We start from the raw sequence: 21,459 nt of genomic DNA on the forward strand, positions 1-21,459 counted from the left end.
TTGGAGCATACAGTTCATTGTCATTACGCACTTTCTTAATATTGTGTAACCGTTAGTGCCGTGGAGTTCCAGAATTTTTCAGACCCACAGCCCCTGCCGCGAGGCGGCGACTCTCCCTGCCCCTCCCACCTTCCACCCTGTAGCCTCTATTTCTGTCTCCACGAGTTCGCCGCATCCAAAGTCCCTGGAACCCATATCGTCCTTTCAGGGTTCATCCACATTATGGTGCGTGTCGGAATTTTCTTCTGCTCTAAAGGCTGAACGATACTCCGTTGTCTGCAGGTTCCACATTTGGGTGTCCCTCCATCTATCGGTGAGCTTTGGGGTTCAGATCCCCGCTTTTCAAAGCCCCATGTCATGGTTCTTTTACCGTCCAGCGCATTGCCTCCCACTTTTGTCTAGATTTGAATCACCGCATGCCTTGGTGGCAGCCTGTGCCTTTCAGCGTCCCCAGGCTTCGCCTTCAGACCTGGTGTCTAGTTCCGTTCTCGCATGGAGCTGGGGCACGACATTGGACTTTCCCCGGGCACAGCCTCCTATCTTTGAGCTGAAGCTAATAACATCTCCCTGCGTGGGGGCTGTTGTGAGAATTGTGCTTAGTCATGTTTGTGATTGCTTAGCACAGCGGCTCTCAAAGAAATCATTTCACACTGATTTCCCTGAATGTCTTCCTTCCCTTCTCCTGAACCCAGTTTCATCCTGTCACTCATTCCAGATTAATCTGCTCAAGTCCTAGCGCTGAGCTGGGGAGTTGCTTCCAGCCGTCCTGTTTAGTCCCCATACCCTGAAGCAGAGCTGATGGTCAGAGGCCACACCAATCCCTTGAGGACCAGCCCTCTTTGTGGCTTCTGCACACGGCTCCTCTTTGAGGGTGTGTGACCTCTTCTCTCATTTCTTTGGCCCTGACTGCCACCTTGTTTCTCAGAATGTTGTGTGTATATTTGTGTTATGTTTCTTACTTCCAAGCTTCACGAACGTGGTCCACACATGAAGAGTAAATAATGTAGCTGCCCCGAGAGAGGGTGAGGATTTCCCCCAAATTGTCAGTCTTGATGTCCTCATGTCACCCAGGTTCCCTCATTTTGCAAGGTGCCTCTCTCTTACCCAGGCTCTCATTTGGGGGGGGGGGTTCTGTCAGTCACCTCAGTTTGAACACCCATCAGGTAGAAAAGGCCCCTTTCCTGAAGCCCCCTCGGCCAGTCCAAGTCTTGGGTCCTCACAGAGCCTACTTCACTGACTTCAGATTTTTCTAAGGAAAAGAAATGTAATACTCGTTAGGTTGTTTTTTCTGGAGGTTTGACCTTATAAAGGCAAATAGTGGATATTACTATCAAAAGCTTTTAAAAGTCAGTTTAACAAGCAATCAGGTATGAGGTTGAGATATATAATATGGACCCATCGGGCACATTTTTTAAACTGTCCTAACATTGTACAGGTGTGTTCCTGTGACATGGGAGAATTTGTTCAGTGGTGGCAACCAACGTAACCGCACAAAATCCTATTTGAAGAAGCACGTTTAAAGATCCTGTTTGAAGAAGCATGCTCAGAGAACTCTAATAAAATACCAGTGAAATGTAATAGGAAAAAGCACACACTTCTCAAGTAATTTTTTGTCACGTGGCCTAAGTATGTACGTAGCTTACAGAAACTGTTATAAGTAGACCTTGGACCGTGTCCTCTATCCCTGAAAGTTGATCTGTTCAAGTTGGACACATGGTATTTGGAATCTCACTGCTTGGGGGCACATCTGGAAGTTGTGTCTTGGTGGCCGGTATGAACAGGTGAGGCATCACCCTGGTCTCACTGGTTATAAATTAGTCGAGCTTGATGCTTTAGATGCTTTATGTCCTCTTTCTAACTTTGGGCATATGGGCAGGGAGAGTGTCTCTGCTTCATTGCTCCTTTTACAGTCTTGTTGGGAATTGACTTGGTGATCCAGAGCCTCACTTTCATGGAAATCAAATGTGTTGCTTAAGGTTTTTTATACTTAGCTGGGAAGAACCGCTCCAAGGCAGTAGAAGGGAGTAATTAATTCCCTGTGGAACGACTTGCGTGCTGTTGTGTGGGTTCCCGAAGTTACCTGGATGGTCGGTCTTTGCCCTGCTCAGGCTCAGAACAGGACGATGGTCCCAGGGCAGTGTCTGTGGTCAGGAGCTCCTGTACAGAATGGGGTTTGGACAGCGACTTCTGCTTTTCCTCCCAAACTGGTGGACTCCGGCGTCCCTGTGGAACTCCCATATACAACCCTCTTCAGGGAGAGCCCGGCCGCTCTTTTGGTTCAAGAGGGGATGGCTTAAGCAAATCTAGCTTTAGGTCGTTTGCCAGCCAGGGTTAAGGAGCACGAATCCAACAGTTTTGGAGTGGCACATTGAAAGAACAGCGCATGGTCTGGCTGCCGCCCTCTTGTTCCTCCCGGAGGTCGAGCTCTGCCCAAGCCAGCGCAGGACAAAGGGGGAGTTTGAGCTTCTGTAAATAGCCTATTGTACCAGGGGAGGAGGTGGGGCAAGGAATGGCAGCATCTTGCCAGCTTGGCTTGTTGCTTTTGAGGAGAGATGTCAGGATTTCTTCATCTGCCGCTGCCAGGGCAAGGGTGCAATTTATTTCTGTGGGTTTGCTTGAAGGCTGCATTCCTAGCGAAGTATTCCATCAGACCGTGATTATTCAGCTGAGTGAAAGCTTGAGGAACTTTAGAAGGGGAGACACGTCCAGATCACCTTTTTTTTTTGGGTTTGCAAATGATAGGAAGAAAATAAAATGCTGATGTAAGTATAAATCTACACAATCATAGGAGCTGTGTGTGTGTGTGTGTGTGTGTGTGCGCGCGTGCACGTGTGTGTACGCACACTTGTGTGCCCCTGTGTCCTTAGAGAATGATGCCCTTGTGAGTCACCTTTGCCCCACACCCCTTTTTCCTGGTGTAAACAAAATGGTAAGAGGTGAGACTTTGTGTCCAGGTGGCCTTGGGCCCATATGTTCAGAGCGCAGGATGATGGGGCAGACGCGGGCGGTTATGTAAGACATGGAGCATTCACATGGAGTTCAGATGCTAGGCTCTGCTCCTGTTGTGGAAAGTGAGTGCCAGAAGGACCTTTAGAGAGCAGCCGCTCTCATGGTTCCTGAGCCGGGGTGGGTGTCAGGAGACTTGCAAGTTGCACACAACCCCCACCCCCCGCCCCACGCAGAGGGGTAGGCGCATGTTCCCGGTGCTAAGAACCAGGGGCAGAGGGTAGGAATGGTTCACGTACAGGAAAAAGCACTACTTGAGAGCTAGGTCAGTGCCTCGGGGAAGCCCCGTAAATCTCCAGCCTCAGCTTCCTTATAATCATTTTGTATTGCGAGACAGTGTGATACAGAGTGTGAAAGCTTCACTTCCTGAAACACTAAATCAGCGTTTGCTGGGCCACTAGCTAGGCTCTCCACAGTTTGGGTTGATAAGTACCAGGATTTCTGTTTTCTGATGGTCCTGCAATCCAGTTTTTGTGACTTGGCCCCGTGCCTCTGTCTGGAAGCCCAGGCACCCTTCCCTCTGGTACTTTGCCCTGGAAGTGCACTGCACTTCCCTGACCGCTGTTCTTATGTTCACTGTCCATTTTGTGGTTTGTTTGTTTTTAAGATTTTATTTATTTGACAGACAGAGATCACAAATAGGCAGAGAGGCAGGCAGAGGTTGGGGAGGGAGGAAGCAGGCTCCCTGCTGAGCAGAGAACCAGATGCGGGGCTCGATCCCAGGACCCTGAGAGCATGACCTGAGCTAAGGCAGACACTTAACTGACTGAGCCACCCAGGTGCCCCCATTCTGTGGTTTTAGACTTCAGGACCCCAGTGAGCAAACCCCTTTTCGTAGGTGTGAGGAGGAAGGAGCCTCAAGAGCGTTGCCAGGGAAGGAGAAGCTAGCTGACAATAGGCTTGTGCGTTCTTGACCGAGAAATACTGACTGCTTAAGCCTTTAAGCTGATTGAATCATTATTCTTAGCAAACAGCAACATTGTTATTTGCCAGGCCTACAAACGTATGGAGAGGATGATGTGGAAATTTGCTTTTGAAAGAATTTTAAAAGTATTCCAGCTGGAACACCATTGGAATAAGAATAAAATCTGTCTGGTTTTTAATAATTTGTTGGATTCTTCTTCCTCAAGACCTGTTGGGGGACTGTCTTAAAGCGTGGTGTTTATATTCACCTGCAGCATTAAAAGGCTATTTATTGTGGCCAGTTTTCTTTGGATGTGGGTCTGCCTTCATTTTTAAACACCCCAAGTACTTTTTCCTTCATAGCAGTTCCATAGAGGGGAGATTTATAATGCTTTACAGGAGTTGTTCTTCCTGTGGATCTAAAAGAAGGATTTGCTTTAGTTCTTTACCGGAAAGACTATAGTTTTCCTATATACAGCGTTAGCCAGTGGGTTCAGTGAAGCTGGTTTGTGGCTTGTCGCCTGGCTCTCCTCTGAGAGGCATGAATTAAACTGCTATACCTCATCATTACCCGTTAAAGATAAGAATGCAGCTGGATTTAAACCCTTAAAGTTACACACTCAGGTCTGATGAAATGGTCTAGCCGGGGTGCTACTAAATCAGTAATTTTCTTTCTTTATTTTTTTTTTAAGATTTTTATTTTATTTTTTGACAGACATCACAAGTAGGCAGAGAGGCAGGCAGAGAGAGAGAGGGAAAAGGCTCCCCGCTGAGCAGAGAGCCCGATGCTGGCCTCAGTCCCAGGACCCCGAGATTATGACCTGAGCCAAAGGCAAAGGCCCAACCCACTGAGTCACCCAGGTGCCGCTAAATCAGTAATTTTCTGAAGTTTTTGTTTTTTTCAAGTTTTCTTTCTTAGTTTTCTTAGTATCTTAATTTATTTCTTATCTCTAGAAAGAGACTTTTTTTTTCTTTCTTAGTCTAATGCTGTCTACAGTTTGGCTACTGCTGATGCTTAAAATAGAAAAGAAAAATCACCAGCTTATAACCATTTGTTCACGGGGGAATTATTTTTTGTCCTCACACAGAGATGGGATTCTGTTGAACAGCCCCGGCGAATTCACGCAGTCTAGGTTTTATGGAAATCACCTTCGGGACCTGTGGGAGAGAAGAGACCAGGGCAGAGGGGTGTGTCGGGGGTGGGTGGGAAAGTCCTGTTCAGATCCGGGGCGCCGTGGTGTGAAGGCGGCTGGAAGGCAGAACGATTGCAGAGAAAGGCACGTTTGCACGTTGTACACGTCCGGTTGCTTCGCGTCCGTAGGGTAGCAGTGCTGTTTTTGCAACGTGACCACAGGGGCCAGACTTGATTTGTCTGCTTATCCTCGCGGTCTCTTCCTCACAGAGATGTTGCCTTGTCTCCGGCTCCACCGACGGGAGCGCTTCTCACACCATGCAGACATTGCTGGCTTAATTTTGCACCTTCCCCACCAGCAGGTGAGCCCATGGAGAACCTGCACCGGGTTCTCCCCACTGCGGGCACCGGGCCTGGCATACGCCGGATGCCCCACGATGGGCACCAACCAGAGTAACTCAGTTCCTGTGCATTCATCTAGAGTAAATCTGCCGGGAGTGTACTACAGACAATCTGTTTCTTTCTTGGTCTGTCTCATGTTGGTTCGACATAACCACCCAACATCTGATTGTGTATTTTGCTGTTTGTTTTCTTTTTTTTTTAAATATGTCCATTGTCTCTTCTCATGGGGAAACTGAGCAGAAAGAAAACAGTGTCTGTTTTCAGATCTGGCACTGGCAGTGACACTGATGCCCGTCCCTGCCCATGGGTGGAGCAGTGGGGTGACTCTGCTCCCAGCTGCTCATTGGCCCATCCTCCACCCTCTCTCCTTCTGGGAAGTCAAGTATGAATTTTGTCTGCTAGTTACCTTTAGCCCAGTGGGCAGCAGCGCGCGAGTCAGCATGTGACTGACGTCCTGAGAGACCTTGGCAGGTTGGGTAAGCGGCGGCTGAGCTCCTCCAGCCCCCTCCCACCCCCAGCCCTCGCCACCTCTTCTGCTCTGTGGTGGCTTGTCACCTAGCAGTCAGCCCCGGGTGGCACAGATGGTGAGTGGTTTTGTAAGTCCGAGAGCTCTCTCTCTCCACCATTGTGACCTAAAGAGATCTTGCTTATCTGTTCCTTCTCAATTGTTATGTAAAACCTGGAAATTTCCTCTGTGTGTGTGTGTGTGTGTGTGTGTGTGTGTGTGTACACACCTACACAGAGCTGTTGTAGCACATGTCTGCCCAGGCTGACCAGACAGACAGGATTGGTGGCTGGTGAAAACAATGGGTCCCCTGCCACTCCATAAAAAAAAAAAAAAAAAAAAAAAAAAAATTACAGTAGTATAGATTGGAAACGTAAACATATCTGTATTTGAAAAAAGAAAATTATCTTCAGCTTTGTGACCTAGCTCTTTAAAAGAACACACTGTAAGTGGCTCCCAGATACCTCCTGAATGATAGCTAAAATGTTCGTACTCTCTGAATCGGCAGGCGGTGTTCGAGAAAAGCCGTCCGCATTTACCACGATGTTCTCCCCTTTACTGCCACACGTGCTGTAGAGTACTTCCTCATCAATAGTTTTCTCCTTAGAGTTACTCTTACTTATTATCTGTACTGCACACTTTTTATACTGGTATATGTATGAGTTGTCTGTAACATCCAGTGTGAGGCTTTTTGTCTAGTTTTCTTCTGTGCGTTTTTGGCCTCTTAATTTTGTTGGTGAACTCTTTGTGGTCTAGCCTTGTTTTTAATTAACTCTGTCCCTTCCTGTTCTACACACAGGACCAATCACAGAGTCTTGGTAGGTGAAATAATGATAATGCCTAGAACGTATTGAGTCGTTTCTGGTGCCCCGTGCATTTAGTCCTTATAAAAACCCCATGAGATCACTACTGTTTTCAGCCTCCATTTATTCTTAGGGCTACGAGACTCAGAGAGGTGAAGTAATGTGTCCTCAGTCCTCTAGCTAATAAGCTGGGAAGACAGGATTTGGATCTTGAATCTGGGGTCTTAAATACCCTTCGTTACTACTTCTCAGCTACTACGCTGCGGTCTCTCTCTAGATGTTTGGTGGTTGGTTTGAACTTCATGTGCACCCTTTTAGCATTATAATATAATGTCATATTATATTATATATAGAAGAAATTATATATATATACATATATATATAATATATATATAAAAGAAATTATTTGATCCAAATAGTGAACCCTGGTTCTCTGGCATATGTGTTGCTGCTTTTGTGGTACAGAGTATGGGGAAGGCAAGAGGCATGTTGAAATTTAGGTTGGCATGCTGTATCCATTGGGAGCTTGTTCTGAGATGCGTGGGCAGAAGCGGGAGCGGATGGCCGTTAGGTGGTGTGGGCTTATTTGTGCCTCTTCCCCTTTCTTCTCATTAGCCGTGCTAATGACAGCTGAGTATATCTGATCAGGTGGAAGGGAACAGAGACGGTATCAGGGAAGGAGGTGGTGACTTACGCCACTGGAGCATGTTGTGGCAAGAATTCTTCCTGAACGAAACCTTTTAACATGGGGAATGGAAGCTTGACACAAACTGGTACACATATAATGAACAACTTCTTTTTATTTTTTATTTTTTTTTAAAGATTTTTGATTTATTTATTTGACAGACAGAGACCACAAGCAGGCAGAGAGGCAGGCAGGAGGAAGCAGGCTCGCCGCTAAGCAGAGAGCCTGACACAGGGCTCGATCCCAGGACCCTGAGACCATGACCCGAGCCAAAGGCAGAGGCTTTAACCCACTGAGCCACCCAGGCACCCCTACACGTACAAACGTACAATGAATTTCTAAAGGGTTTTTAGAGACGTGAAGCTTGACAGCCAAGGAAAGAGCTGGACCGTTAGACTGTGGGTTCAGAGCCTTGACCGGTCAGGAATCAAGTTGGATGGTTGGCCTTTAGGAGTTTTGGACATAGGTCTTGCCTTCCTGGAAGGAATGTGACATTCTTGTCTTTTGACAGAATTCAGCTTAGGGAGCGACCATCACGGGATGATGCAAGCCCACGAGTTGTTCCGGTATTTTCGAATGCCAGAGCTGGCTGACTTCCGACAGTACGTTCGCACGCTGCCGACCAACACACTCATGGGCTTTGGAGCTTTTGCCGCCCTCACCACCTTCTGGTACGCCACGAGGCCCAAAGCCCTGAAGCCACCATGCGACCTCTCCATGCAGTCTGTGGAAGTGCCGGTAAGTGGAGGGGCTGGCCTGCCTGCTGTGTGCATTTTCTCTGCATTTCTCCAGGTTCCCCGTCGAGTGCTATGTTGGTCAACATCAGTCACTGGCCGATATTTGCTTGCAAGGGCACTTTGTAAGCCAAAACGTGCTCAACACACAAAGTTGGCCGGTGGGGTCATAGATGGGGGTAAGGGCCAAAATACAGGGCAGAGGGACAAAGTGGGTGGTGTTGGCGGGGTGTCTCCCTCTAGTCACCCAGAGGCTCACTGCAAGAGTCCTACTCAGTTTTGACCCGTTGCTAGGCCCTACAGTCGGCCCAGAAGATTCTGTGAGCAGGAAAGGAGAGGCATAGAGTCCCTGCTCCCAAGGGGCTTATGTTCCAGCAGAGAAGAGAGTTGTCAAACAAACATTCCAGAAAGAAGGATTTCCTCTGTGGTATACCTGATACTTAGAACACCTCCCAAACTTTTGAAAGAGACTGAGATTTAACCTAGGAAAAGGCAATGCTAGGAACTTGCCAGAATAACACGGCCACAGAGTTTTGGGTAGGCCAAGAACAAGCCAAGAGCATTCAGGTGGTATCAGAGGTTGAGTACCACAGTTGTGTAGAACTTGGGCACACCGTCAGCCATGTTCTTGTCGTCATGAAAGTGAAACGCAATGTATTTCCCTCATTAGGGCTGAATGGTTGCAATGGCATGGGGAAAGTTAAGGACCCTTTTTAGAAAGATTCTTTCTTAATGCTTCGGCTCTGCCCTCCTTCCCTTCTGAATCTCTTTAGTATAAAACGTGAGGGGTTGAAAAGATGAAGCAGCGGGGGTCTCTCTGGTGCTGGGGACTCTTGGCCTACTCTCTGCGTTGTCGTCTCTCACTTTGCCCTACCCAGGGCAGAATCCGTTTTCAGTATTTCTAACTTCTAGCACATATAAAGAATATTTCTTTTTCTCCAACCTGCCCTGCTCCCCAGGCTGATGGCGGTGAGCAGGAGAGATGCCCTTTCAAATGAACCTTGGCCTGATGAGTACCTTTTTGTTATTTATAGTTTTGCTATTTATAGTTTTAGTTCTTTGCTTTCCTTTAGACAATTGCTTGGATTCATTAATTTGAAGCTTTTTAAATATATAGTAGATATGTCAGTCTAATACATGCCAAAATGTAAAAATAGAATGACTGAATTATTGCCAAGGAAAGTTGGTTCTATGCCTTATTTAGAAGGTAAACATGGCTTAATATTTTACCTCAGCTAATCACAAACCGTGAAGGAGAAGAATAGATGTGTGTGAGGTTTTTGAGATTCCTTTTCTTCTGGAGGAGGACCTGATGTCTCACAGTAGCATTGCCATTGCTGTGAAAAGAATATTTGGCAAGCACAGGTTTAAGATATTTATAATTTAGCAGTAACTGTAAATGCCTAATTCGTATTATATGAGAAATTGTGGAAGCACTTACAATATGCTCTTTAAGCTCCAGCTTCGCATAAAGTCATTCTGAAACTTGGGAAAATAAGCATGCGTGTCCTCTGTGGAATAGTTTAAAAATTACTGAGAAGCGGAAAGAAAATTAAAATCTATAATTCCACTCCCTGGTAGAGAGGCTTCCTGATTTTTCTCTTGGCTAATAGAAATGGACTTAGTTCTGGTTTTCAGAACTTGTAGGTCCTTTTGCTTTGCATTTCTAAAAAAAGACCTTAAAATATCGAATTCAAGAGAGCTTGGTAGTTATAGATGCGTTTATATAGCTAGCATGGCTGTATGGACTGCTTATGGCAGAAAGAAGCCCTTAATTCATTTCATTACATATTCATGAAAAGCCTGCTTATCTGGCACGGTCAGAGGAACTGATTGCCGGAATAAAATATTGTTGTTTGGTTCCTACTTTGAAAACAAGCAAGCGCCATTTGCCAGTCCACATCCTGATCCCCCCAGCCCCGGCCTCCATTTCACATCCAGATTTTTACCCTCTCCCGCTTCCCATAAACCTTCCTGGATATTAAAACGAGAGGAATCTGCACTTTTCTGTTTTGCTGCATCTCATGACCACCCACCGCGTGATTCCAAGCTGCACCTTCTTTTTTTTTTTTTTTTTTTTTAAGATTTTATTTATTTATTTGACAGAGAGACACAGCGAGAGAGGGAACACAAGCAGGGGGCGTGGGAGGAGAAGCAGGGTTCCTGCAGACCAGGGAGCCTGATGTGGGACTTGATCCCAAGACCCTGGGATCTGAGCCAAAGGCAGACTCTTAATGACTGAGCCACCCAGGTGCCCCTCCAAGCTACACCTTCTTAAAGCAGCGGCACAGAGGTTCTTGATAAGTTACCGCTTCTGACATTTCCTTTTAAAAGTCAGGGTGGTGGGTTAAGCCGCTGCCTTCGGCTCAGGTCATGATCTCAGAGTCCTGGGATCGAGCCCCGCATCGGGCTCTCTGCTCAGCGGGGAGCCTGCTTCCTCCTCTCTCTCTGCCTGCCTCTCTGCCTGCTTGTGATCTCTCTCTGTCAAATAAATAAATAAATAAAATATTTTAAAAAATAAAAAAATAAAAGTCAGGGTGGAAGGGCACCTGGGTGGCTCAGTTGGTTAAGTGTCTGCCTTTGGCTCAGATCATGATCCCAGGGTCCTGGCATTGAGTCCTACATCAGGATTCCTGCTTAATGGGGAGCCTGCTTTTCCCTCTCCCTCTGCCCGCCTCCCACTTTTGCTCTCTCTCTCTCTCTCTCCTCCTCTCTCTCACTTTCTCAAGTGAATAAAAACAATTTTTAAAAAGTCACGGTGATAAAGGGGATGTTAGCATTGAGCCCTAGTCCTATGTATGAAAGGCAGTGAGGACATGGGCTGCAGAATGGGACAGAGAAGTTGGAGTTTGGAACAGAATCCAGCAAGCCTTTTTTAACTTTCAAGCATGGTTTGATCTGGGCTGTGTTTAGAGGGCTGTGCCCCGGCATCCTTGGTGGCAGCTGACCCGGCCTGCAGCAGCGGGACCCCAAGGACTGCCTCTTCCTGCATGTTGGGGAGGAACTTCCATCTGCCACAGAATTTTTCTGCTGCTGCTCCATGACTCTGAGCTGTGGAGGGAAGCGAGCTTTTCTGTGTCTGTGCGGCCTTTAATCACGTTCACAGGTGATGTGCACATTTCCAGGTTCAGCTTGCCTCTGCCTGTCGGCTGAGATCTCCACCTCCCCTGGTGAAGATGACCTTCACCACAGTGACTAGGGACCCCTTGGGACCTAGACCCAGGCCTTGGTGGGACAGAGGAGAGCATGATGGTGCTGGAGAGGACCAGGGAGGCTGCGGATGTGGCAGAGGCTGGGCCTGGCTCCTTGGCTTAGACCGGGCAGCTTTGGGCAAGTTCCCCTGACTTTCCCGACCTTCAGCCTTCTAGAAAACAGGAGTGACAGTATCTGCCCTCCCTGGTGGGTTAGATTAGATTGGCGCTGCTTAGATTATTTGCAGAGTGTCCGCTTATCCATGCTAAGTGTTCGGTCAGTGTTAGTTTTCTTCTTCTGTAAAGGCCTCCTCGTAACCATCATGTTTTATATATAAGAAAACAGTTGAATCCAAAGAGGCAAAATTGCACCTACCGTTAGTGGGCTATCAAGAGCTCTGTTATGCTGCTTTCATTACAGTTCATTACAGTACTTGAAAGTTATGGATTCTAGCTAGGGTTTTTCAGGGGCGGGGGAGGAGGAAAATAAGGATAATAAGGCAAGTTGGGGTCTGTCTAGATTAATTTTTTAAAGATTTTATTTATTTATTTGACAGAGGGAAAGAGAGCGTAGGCCGGGGGAGTGGCAGGCAGAGGGAGAGGGAGAAGCACGCTCCCCACAGAGCAGGGAGCCTGATTTGGGGTTGGATCCCAGTACCCCCGGGATCATGACCTGAGCCAAAGGCAGATGCTTCACCGATTGAGCCACCCAGGTATCCCTGTCTAGATTAATGTGAAGAGCCAGTGGCTAGACCTTTGGACCCAGGAGCAGCCTCTTCTGACAACGGGTATTGCAGGCGGATGAGTCTGCGAGTAGTGATGGAATGAAAGGAAGAAAAGGAACGGGTAATAGAAGAAATGGAGTCTGAACGTGCCGCACAGGCTGGCGGTGGGATCAGACACCGTCAAGGATGGGGTGGGAGGGAGGCCTGGGGCTGAGAGCATGGAGCTGCCAGAGCCTGGGCCAGCAGCAAAGGTGGATTTCTGGTGAGCTGCCTCCCCTCCTCTTCCTCCCCTGCACCAGGTTGGACATAGATGGGGTCAGAGCAAAACTTGGTGCTGATTGGGTCGTAAGCCCACCTACCAGAGTTTAAGGGATCGAGGCAACAAACCATCCCAAAGCATAAAAGGGAATCATTGTAATTGCTGAAGGAGGTAGAATAAAGAAGATGAGAGATGTCCTGTAGGCCTTGAGATAGCTTACTTGTCAAATTCACATGGAAAGATTTTGAGTGACTACGGCTAGATTAGGGTGTACTTAAATGAAAACCCAAGTGATATGCTTTGTTTTTAAATATTAAAGAAGGGAGTAGATTGTAGGATGCAAAAAACTTTTTTTTTTTTTAAGATTTTATTTATTTATGTGAGCGAGTGCACAGCAGGGAAAGGGTACGGGGCGTGGAGAGGGGGGGCACGGAGAAGCAGACTGTCTGCTGAGCAAGGAGCTGATGCTGGTCTGGATCCCAGGACCCGGAGATCATGACCCGAGCTGAAGGCAGACGCTTAACCAACTGAGCCACCCCAGACAGCCCCCCAAAACTTTTTTATACCAACAGGTCCAGGCTTTTTGAGACTTCACTTTAAAAATATCAGGACTTCGTTTCAGATTTATCTCTGGCAACTAAACCAATTAATCTGTAACAGATTCACTGTTTAAACTTGTTAGCCTTGGCCCCTTGGTTCCAGGGAGGCTCCGTATCTTTCACAATACAGAACCGGTTCTTTGGGTGTCGGGCTTCTTGTCTGAGTTGGATGACTTTCACACCAGATGATCTCCTGACATTCAGGCGCATGCTGGCTGGCTCTCCGTTTTGTCAGGAAAGCTTGAGATCGGCCCGTCCACATGGTGGGCTATATACGGTGAGCAGCTTGCCAAAGCGTGTTAGTCCTGTGCTCTAGAAGGTCTCCTACGGATGAGGGGACACTCTGGATTTAGTCTGCCGTGAGTCACAGAGACATTATCTGACGGGCATCCATTCAGAAGCACTTGAACATCGGCCGAGCAATGTGCGCACCGTCCCTGGGAAGAAGAGGTTGTTGGCCTCACATTGCTTATAGGGTGGAGGGCAGAACAGCCAAGGACCTCTTCTCTCCCTGGCAGAGGGCAAGGAACGTCCTTAAGCCAAGAGTAATATGAGCAGCTGGTTCTCGTGCCCTTAAGCTAGAGCTCTGGTTCATCAGAACTCTGAAAGGAGCGCACCAAAGGGAACACATCTGGCCTGGAGGCCACACTCAGCAGATAGCGTGGGTTTAAGTTTTGATGAAGACTGACATGGGACCTGCACAGACACACTGCCTGTCTCTGAGGTAATGACATTGGCAATCCAGAGAGTGAAAATGACCCAAAGAAGTTGACTCAGAGAAGCCGTGAGGAGAACGGTGGTTCCCTGGGGCGGGAGGTGGGACTATAGGGAGAAAAGGGCCCAGACTTCCAGCTGCCCGATGAGCGAGGTCTGAGGCGCTCGCCTAGAACATGGCGACGTGGCTGAGAACACTGCCCCGGACAACTGAGAGTCGCTAAGAGCGAAGGACTCCAGTGTTTTCAGCAAAAAAGAAAACAAAATGCACGTCTGTAAGGTGACGAGATGTTAATGACTCCATTGCGAGAATCTTCACAGTGCAGGCCTCTCTCTCTCGGTACACTCTAGGGGCCTCACGGGACCTCGGTACACTCTAGGGGCCTTTATCGAGGACACCTCAGTAAAGCTGGAAAAAAACAAAAGGCAAAGAATGGCAATGCACGGGACGTGAATGGCTGGGGCTGGTTCCGAGTGGGGCAAACACAGCCGTGAGGCAGAGCTGCAGGAAGGGTCCGCGGGGTCGCTGCCGGGCCAGAGCAGGAAGAGCCGTGGGAAGGGCGGGTGCATTCACATGGTGCACCCATGGCCGCCTGCCTGGTGGCCTTGGCCGAGCACTTGCAACAGGGGGCGTCAGACTCACGAATTCGAACCCGGTGGCAGGTGGCAGGGGAGCAAGAAGAGGAAGGGAGAGATACCAGCAACAGTCTAGCTGTTTCTGCAGTCACTTGTAACTAGAAACCTCAATAAAAACAGAATTCTCATCCTGGAGGAGACTTGGAATGGTCGACTGGAAGTCCTGGTGGCTCCCAGAGGATCTCCTGGTTTGATGCGCTGGTGTCATACCGGTCAGTAGTACTTGTGGGAATTCCTGTTTGGGGGGCGCCAACCTCCATTCACTTGCCGTTTGTAATAGCAGGTGTCCGGTCAGCATTCCCCCCCCGCCCGTGCTTCCCTGGTCCGACTGCAAAATCGTTGTGCGTGTGGTTAAAGGCGTATGCAAAGATTTGCTTTTCTTTTTTTAAAGATTTGGCTTTTTAATCTTATCCCTAGCAACTTGGCTGCTCTGGTGCTCAGAGTGTTTTCAAACACGTTTTTCTAAAGCATTATGGCATCAGAGGGCATTTTTAGCAAGCGGTCCTAGCAGTTGGGGCAGTGGGAGTAGATGGAAGGGGTGTGTTTGTTTAGACCTAGCATCCTGCGGGTATGCAAACATCAGCATTTTCATACCTTGCCCTAACTTTAGCACGTCTTCTAAGACTCCCCACCTTCTTAATAAAAAAGTATGAAAAACCTTGCTAGTTACTTTTTTCTTGGCTACACTCACATCGTAGGACATTTCACCGGGCTTCTCTAGGTTTTTGGGCTCATCCGCTAATTGAAGGTGACCGGTCATTTGAATGAGGAGGCGGCGCTGGTCATGGGGCCACGGTGGGCGGGCGAGTGGGCGTATGGACAAGGGCAGGCATGACAGAGAACTGAAGGCAGAGCTTCTGACTCCATGCCAAGACCAGGCCCCGGAGGTTATTAAGTAGCTGCCTTTAGGAATGCAAAGATAGAAAGATGATTGTTTTAGAAAAATCTATTTCTCGGTTCCATTTAACCAGGCAGTAAACGCTTACGACTGTTCACTAAATAGGAGTATGGTCAAACAGGTCTGACCACGAGCTTTGATTTTGTGCAAGGGATGCCGCCTCTCACAGGCTTCCTTGAGCAGGGAACGTGTGTATTCATAAATGACAGAAGTGTGTGCTGGAATATTTATTTGAGTTTAAAAATAGCCGGGGCGACTCGTGTCAAATGAAAAATGACAACTGAAAACTTTCCGAGCCCCTCGACAAAACTCTCTCCTTCTCATACTTCATGTCTAGAAGGCCGGCCATGGATGAGAAGTAGACACTGGTTCCCTGTCGACTCGCCCACAGCGGAGCGGAATGGTTGGCATGTCTAAAGGCGGGCACGTAGAGATGCTACAGGCAGTTTTGTCCTGCTGGGACAATGTGTGTTTGTGGGTTTGGGGTTTGGTGGCTCCAGACTTTCTTCCCTCTCACGGAGGTGGGAGGGTGCGATTTTCTCTTCTCTGGTTGGCTGATGTCCCCTCGTGATGACATTGAAATGTGCCTTGGGGCACAGAACTATCGTTTCCAAGTGCTGTGCCAGATCTCCCCCCCTCCCGCGCCCCGGAAGCACATCCTTCGCTTGGGAAAGTGGGGGCTCAGGAAGTAGGAAACCGGGTGGGGGGTGTGAAATGGACGCCCTTCTGGGATGAGGGGAAAGTGTTAAAGATCCAAAAAACTGAGTCGGCCACCGGTGATCTGGGCCTGGCTCCTTGAAGATGGAGAGGAGTGGTGTGGGGGTGAGTTTGAACCTGCTCGGGACCCACAGAATCTTCTTACCATGCCAGTTTCGATGGAGCTGCGTCCAGGGCATTTCCTGCCAAAGCCTTGCCCTGGGGCTGCTTTCTCACCTGCAGAGCGGCTGGCATGTAGCGGGTGCTCAGGAAATAGTCACTTAGCTCCATTGTTCCTGCACTCAGATGACAGAACCCAGCACTGATGGTGACGTGATGGTTCTGTCCTTTCTTTCCTCCCTGGGCGTAAAGGATCTGGGGAAGTCAGTTTGTTCAAGGGTAAGCATGAACAGTGAGCCTGACGGTTCCCCGCTATGCTGGGATGTAGACAGCTCAGCATATCACGGGGAGTTTAGGTGTGTTTTACGTGTCCTGTCTGTTAGCGTTCGGGAATTGAGGTGGGAAGGTTACCGACCGGCTGGCCTTTAAAGGCCCTGTTTCATACAGCAAAAATCTAGTGTTGGTGGGATTGAGAATTGGTGGCCAGGGAGTCTAAGAGGTCACTGGATGTAAGAGTGGTTTTTGTGCCTGTGGAGCAAGACAGTGATGCTCTGGGCAGGGTAAGAGGCATGTAAAAATGTAAGTGCTGGGAAGAAAGTTTCACATGGAGGATATTGGCAATAGAAAATAATAAATAAATGAATAAACAAAAATCCAACAACCCATAAAAACCCCATGCCCCTAGGGCTGTGATTCTGCTGTTTTTCCCCTGGAGATGGATTTAACATTAAAATTCAGCCACGTCCTCCACAGCTTCCTTACAAGTTTCGTAGTTCACCTTCCCTCCCTTGTCTCCCTTCCTCCTTCTGACCCTCCCCCCCCCAGCAGGAGTAAACAGGAGTAACACAGAGGGAACTTGACTGTCATGGCCTGCGGATACCCATTTTCTAGACAGAGATGAACAAGACCAGTTTACAAAGTCTGGATCTTTCTATCCCCCAGAAATTCACAAGAGTGTAATTCCATTTTTTAAAAAAAGATTTTATTTATTTATTTGGCAGATAGAGATCACAAGTAAGCAGAGAGAGAGGAAGGGAAGCAGGCTCCCTGCTGAGCAGAGAACCCATCATCGCGGGGCTCAATCCCAGGACCCTGGGATCATGACCGGAGCCAAAGGCAGAGGCTTTAACCCACTGAGCCACCCAGGCACCCCTGTAATTCCATTTTTGCATTTAAATATGAGCGTGCACAAAATGACTCTCATCATCTTGAGTCCTTTTCATCAAATACAGGTTTCCCCTGGTATCCATAAGTAGAGCGCCCCTCTGAAAGCGTTTGTAAGCCTAAAGGGCATAAAGCAAGAGTGCCCCCCACTTTCCAGAAGTTCCAGTTATGCCACTTCCCTTTTACAAAAAGATCTATGTAAACACAAAACTCCTTTTTGCATAAACGTGAAACTCCTCTTCGGATTTTGTCCAGTTGGTGAAACAGGTAGTACTCATGCGAGTCTTTCATAAAAGTCAGGTTTCATAAAGTGAACTTTCAGAAAGTGGGAGCAAGGGCCCGTATAGGCAAAGGTTCCGGTCTTGGGAACCACGGATACGCAGACATCCACTGAGGTCCTGCCCTTACTGGCCCCAAGTGGAACTTGAACTTTCATTTCCTAATTCAGCCCACATGGGGAGACTGACCTCAAGAGGAACCTTAGCTTATAGAGATGTTGCCGAATGGACTCAGGACCACTGATGTGACCGTAGTGTATTTGACTCATGACCTTTTCTATTTTTTTTTTTAAATTAGAAGACTCTGAAACCACATTAAAGAAGTGTATAGCATAATTCTCCTTGATACTCAATCTTACTGACTGATTTCCTGTACGTTTAGTTGGGGTTGTCTGCTTATCTCTCCCTGTTCCTTCCTTCCTTCTTTTCATTTATTTATTAATTATTTATTTATTCAAGAGAGAAAGAGAACACAAGCTGGGGAGAGGGAGAGGGGGAAGCAGGCCCCCATTGAGCAGGGAGCCCGACACGGGGCTCAATCCCAGGACCTTGGGGTCACTTCTGAGCCCAAGGCATATGCCCAACCAACCGAGCCACCTCGGAACCCCTGCTCTCTCTGTTTCTTGGAAATAATTGAAACCCCAGCCTCTACCCTCCATCTGTAGGTTATATCAGAAGTCCAGAAGTATTTTTGTTTCATTTAAGTAAATGTTCCTAGAAATAGCGACATGTCCTTGCATGACCCAGTAATGGAATGCCCTCCTTTTGAAATGGCTTGAGTTTGTAGCACATATAGACATGTGAGCTCAGTTTCACCCCTGATTCCCAACACCCCGAGTGCAGTCCTTTCCCCTTTGTAGGTGTAATTAAGGTTGCCAACACCCAGTGTTTATAAATAGCACTTTTGTTTTAAAATGGTGATTCCTCAGGGGAATGTGTGATCATTTCATAGAGCAACACATTGCAAAGCACAGATCTTGCGTAGTGCCCCCCTCCCCTTTCATTCAGAAATTTTGAAATTACAGAGTATATTACGAGTAAGTGACAGTGTGACTTTTTACCTAGTTTCACTTATGCCTTAAATGGTGTGCCTTTGGGGCCTAGAGCTCATTTATTGCTTCGTCTTCAAACCTTTGCTAAGTATTCTGATTGCTAATTAGAAGAAGAATAATAAAAATCTTGTCTTCAATTAACTTCTTTAACTTGGATTTGGCTCTGTTACTTCCATGTTTCTCAAAGTTTTGAGGATTATGTACCACCAAAAAATTAACCAAAGAAGTATTTAACCAAAAGTTTGTCATCAAATTATCCTCCAGACCAGTGATTCTCAAAATAGGGATTGGGAGGTTGACCTACTATCTTGAAAGGGATATGGTCTCCCTATATCCAAAGCTAAACGGACTCTCTTCTCAAACCTGGCCCCCATGCCCAGTCTTCTATTTTTGATTAAATGGAACTGCTATTTTTAGACCACCTCCTTTAGACCGGGTGACTGGGCAGATCCCGTTTATTAACCCTTCCGACTTCTGGTGGCACCCTTCACCCCGTTCCCACTTGGCACTGCCCTCACCCAGGCCCACATGAGTGCATTTTTCTCTGGTCCCTTGCCCTCCATCCCATTCTTCGTGCTGCTGCCTCACTTCTTGTAGCTCTCTTTCTGACGCATCATTCTGATTTTCACTATTCCCCTGCGTACCTTAATGCATCCAGTGAGTGGTTCTTACCAGCATGCACCAGAATCCCCCGGAGGGCTTGCTACAGCTGCTGGATCACACTCTGCTGGATCAGAGTTTCTGATTCAGTAGATCTAGGGAAGGGTGAGCTAACTTGCTTTCCTTAGGGCCTGGTAAGGATAAGACGCGGCGGTCCTTCGGAGAAAGCTCTGTGTCTTATTCCCCTGATGCCCCTCTGCCCCACTGATAGCTGTGAGAGTTTTCAGTGGAATGCTGGGGGAGGGCAGGATTGCTTTTGCAGAGAGACCCCCGAGTGATACCATGGCAGGATAGGAGGCATAGGAGGCCCTGTCCTAAGCTGAGGTCATGAGGACCTGGGTCACCAAGCTGTCTGTGCCTCCTGGCCATGCTTGATAGGCATAGTGGGCCAGGCCAGGCCAGCGGCCAGGAGGCGGTTACATGTGGCTGTTTGCTCCTCTCCACCAGGCGCACCTCTGTTCTTCCTGTTTTCTGTCACTCTGTCCCTTGCTCCTTTTTCTCCTGCCGTAGCCGTGATGCCCTGGCTCTTTGTGGTGGGTGCCTTCCCGGGTTGAAAAGGCTTCCAATGCGTACTGTAAAGCCACAAAATTACTTCTGAATTTTAATCAGAGTATTTGTTGGAGAAAAGATACAGGCTAAGCAGGACTGGCATTCGTAGTTAAGGCTTGTTATAGGGTGTCTGAGTCGTACTCTACATACTCCTCTTTTATAGGACCAGTTTTGTTTAGCTGAGAGTAACCCTGGACACGGACACACGGGATCCCCGTTTTGCAGACAAGCAAACAGACTCAGAGATTAAGTCGTCATGACGCATGATTCTACGGAGCAGAGATTTTCCTACCATAGTACAAACAGAGAATAACTTGTCTGCCTTATTAAGTAGTGTGTTATAATTAATAATTATGTTTGGAATCATGGCCACAGGTGTTAGCAGGCATCTGCCAAGATAGAGTACGCTGATGAGTCAAATATATCATCGGGTGATATTTATCCCAGAAAATGATTTGCTGCATTAGGTCAAGTGTCAAACACATATTTAGTATCTAGTAGATAATGAAAGAGTTTATATAAACTTATGTAAAGCAAAGAAAAAAGTCTGGAAAGAACTCATCGAACTGATAATAAGGGCTAGTCATTTTTTTTTCTTAATATACTTCTGTACTGTTCTTTTTTTTTTTTTGAAGTCCATATATGATAAATTGGTTGGGGGGAGAGCTTACAGGAGATATGAAGAATCCTACCGAAATCAAAAAAAAAAAAAAAAAAAAAAAAAAACCAAATAAACAAACAAACAAAAAACAGGGGTGCCTGGGTGGCTCAGTCTGTTCAGTGTCTGCCTTCAGCTTGGGTCATTCATGATCCTGGGGTCCTGGGATAGAGCCCCACATGGGGCTTCCTGCTTGGTGGGAAGCCTGTTTCTCCCGGCTTGTGTTCCCTCTCTCGCTCACTTGCTCGCTCTCTCTGTTAAATGAATAAATAAAATCTTTAAAAACACACACACAGGGACGCCTGGGTGGCTCAGTTGGTTGGACGACTGCCTTCGGCTCAGGTCATGATCCTGGAGTCCCGGGATCGAGTCCCGCATCGGACTCCCAGCTCCATGGGGAGTCTGCTTCTCTCTCTGACCTTCTCCTCATTCATGCTCTCTCTCACTGTCTCTCTCTCAAGTAAATAAATAAAAAATCTTTAAAAAAAACAAAACAAAAAAACAAAAAACAAAAAAAACACACACACACACAAAAAAAAAAAACCAACAGAAGAAGAAGAAGAAAAAGGATCCACCAAAGTCTGTCTGGCGGTCATGACCTACGAAGGCTCTCCATGTTGGTTCTTGCCCTGGAATGCTGCTTGTGTCTCCATCAGCAACTGTGCTGTCTGAGACCCAGCCCTTTGCTCCTTTCTCGCGAAGGCTTTCTCTCTGCTTTCTTCAAACCTCACTCTAGAAATAGTCTCTCCCACTTGTGAGTGGTCCTTTCCTGTAGTACCAGAAGTTCCTGTGTCGTCGTCTGATTTCCCTGGAAAATCAGAAGGTCCTCCCAGATGCTGCTGTGGACATGGGGATCAAACAGTGGAAATCATCTCAAAAGGAATACACAGGATGGAAGTAAAAGCAAACGGCCTGTCATTTCCATGAGAGCTGATGCGGGCTCCGTCCCCCGTGCCGTTGATAGTAGAGGCTTGTGTGGTGGTGGCAGCACATTTCTAGTTCTTCTGTTCTCTTCCCCTTATCCGACCAGACCCCTGCTCAGAGATGGGCCCCTCTGACGGCCGTTTGGTCTTAGCCTTGATTCTTTGAA

General features: G+C 47.5%; 1 protein-coding gene across 6 annotated transcripts in view; it reads left to right on the plus strand.

The window, feature by feature from the left end:
- The window catches only part of ACSL1 (acyl-CoA synthetase long chain family member 1), a 70,234-nt gene that overhangs the window by 18,422 nt on the left and 30,353 nt on the right, over positions 1–21,459 (plus strand). For 4 of the 6 annotated variants that reach the window (XM_032328802.1, XM_032328801.1, XM_032328805.1 and 1 more), the window contains exon 2: positions 7,948–8,174. In XM_032328802.1, the coding sequence (XP_032184693.1) occupies positions 7,977–8,174 (198 nt within the window). In that variant the 5' untranslated portion in view covers positions 7,948–7,976. Of the gene's footprint in view, positions 1–2,578; positions 2,763–5,913; positions 6,028–7,947; positions 8,175–21,459 lie in introns of those variants that run through there. The other 2 variants (XM_032328803.1, XM_032328804.1) reach the window with 2 other exon arrangements.

Source organism: Mustela erminea, chromosome 21 (assembly GCF_009829155.1).
Source record: "Mustela erminea isolate mMusErm1 chromosome 21, mMusErm1.Pri, whole genome shotgun sequence".
Lineage (NCBI taxonomy): Eukaryota > Metazoa > Chordata > Mammalia > Carnivora > Mustelidae > Mustela > Mustela erminea.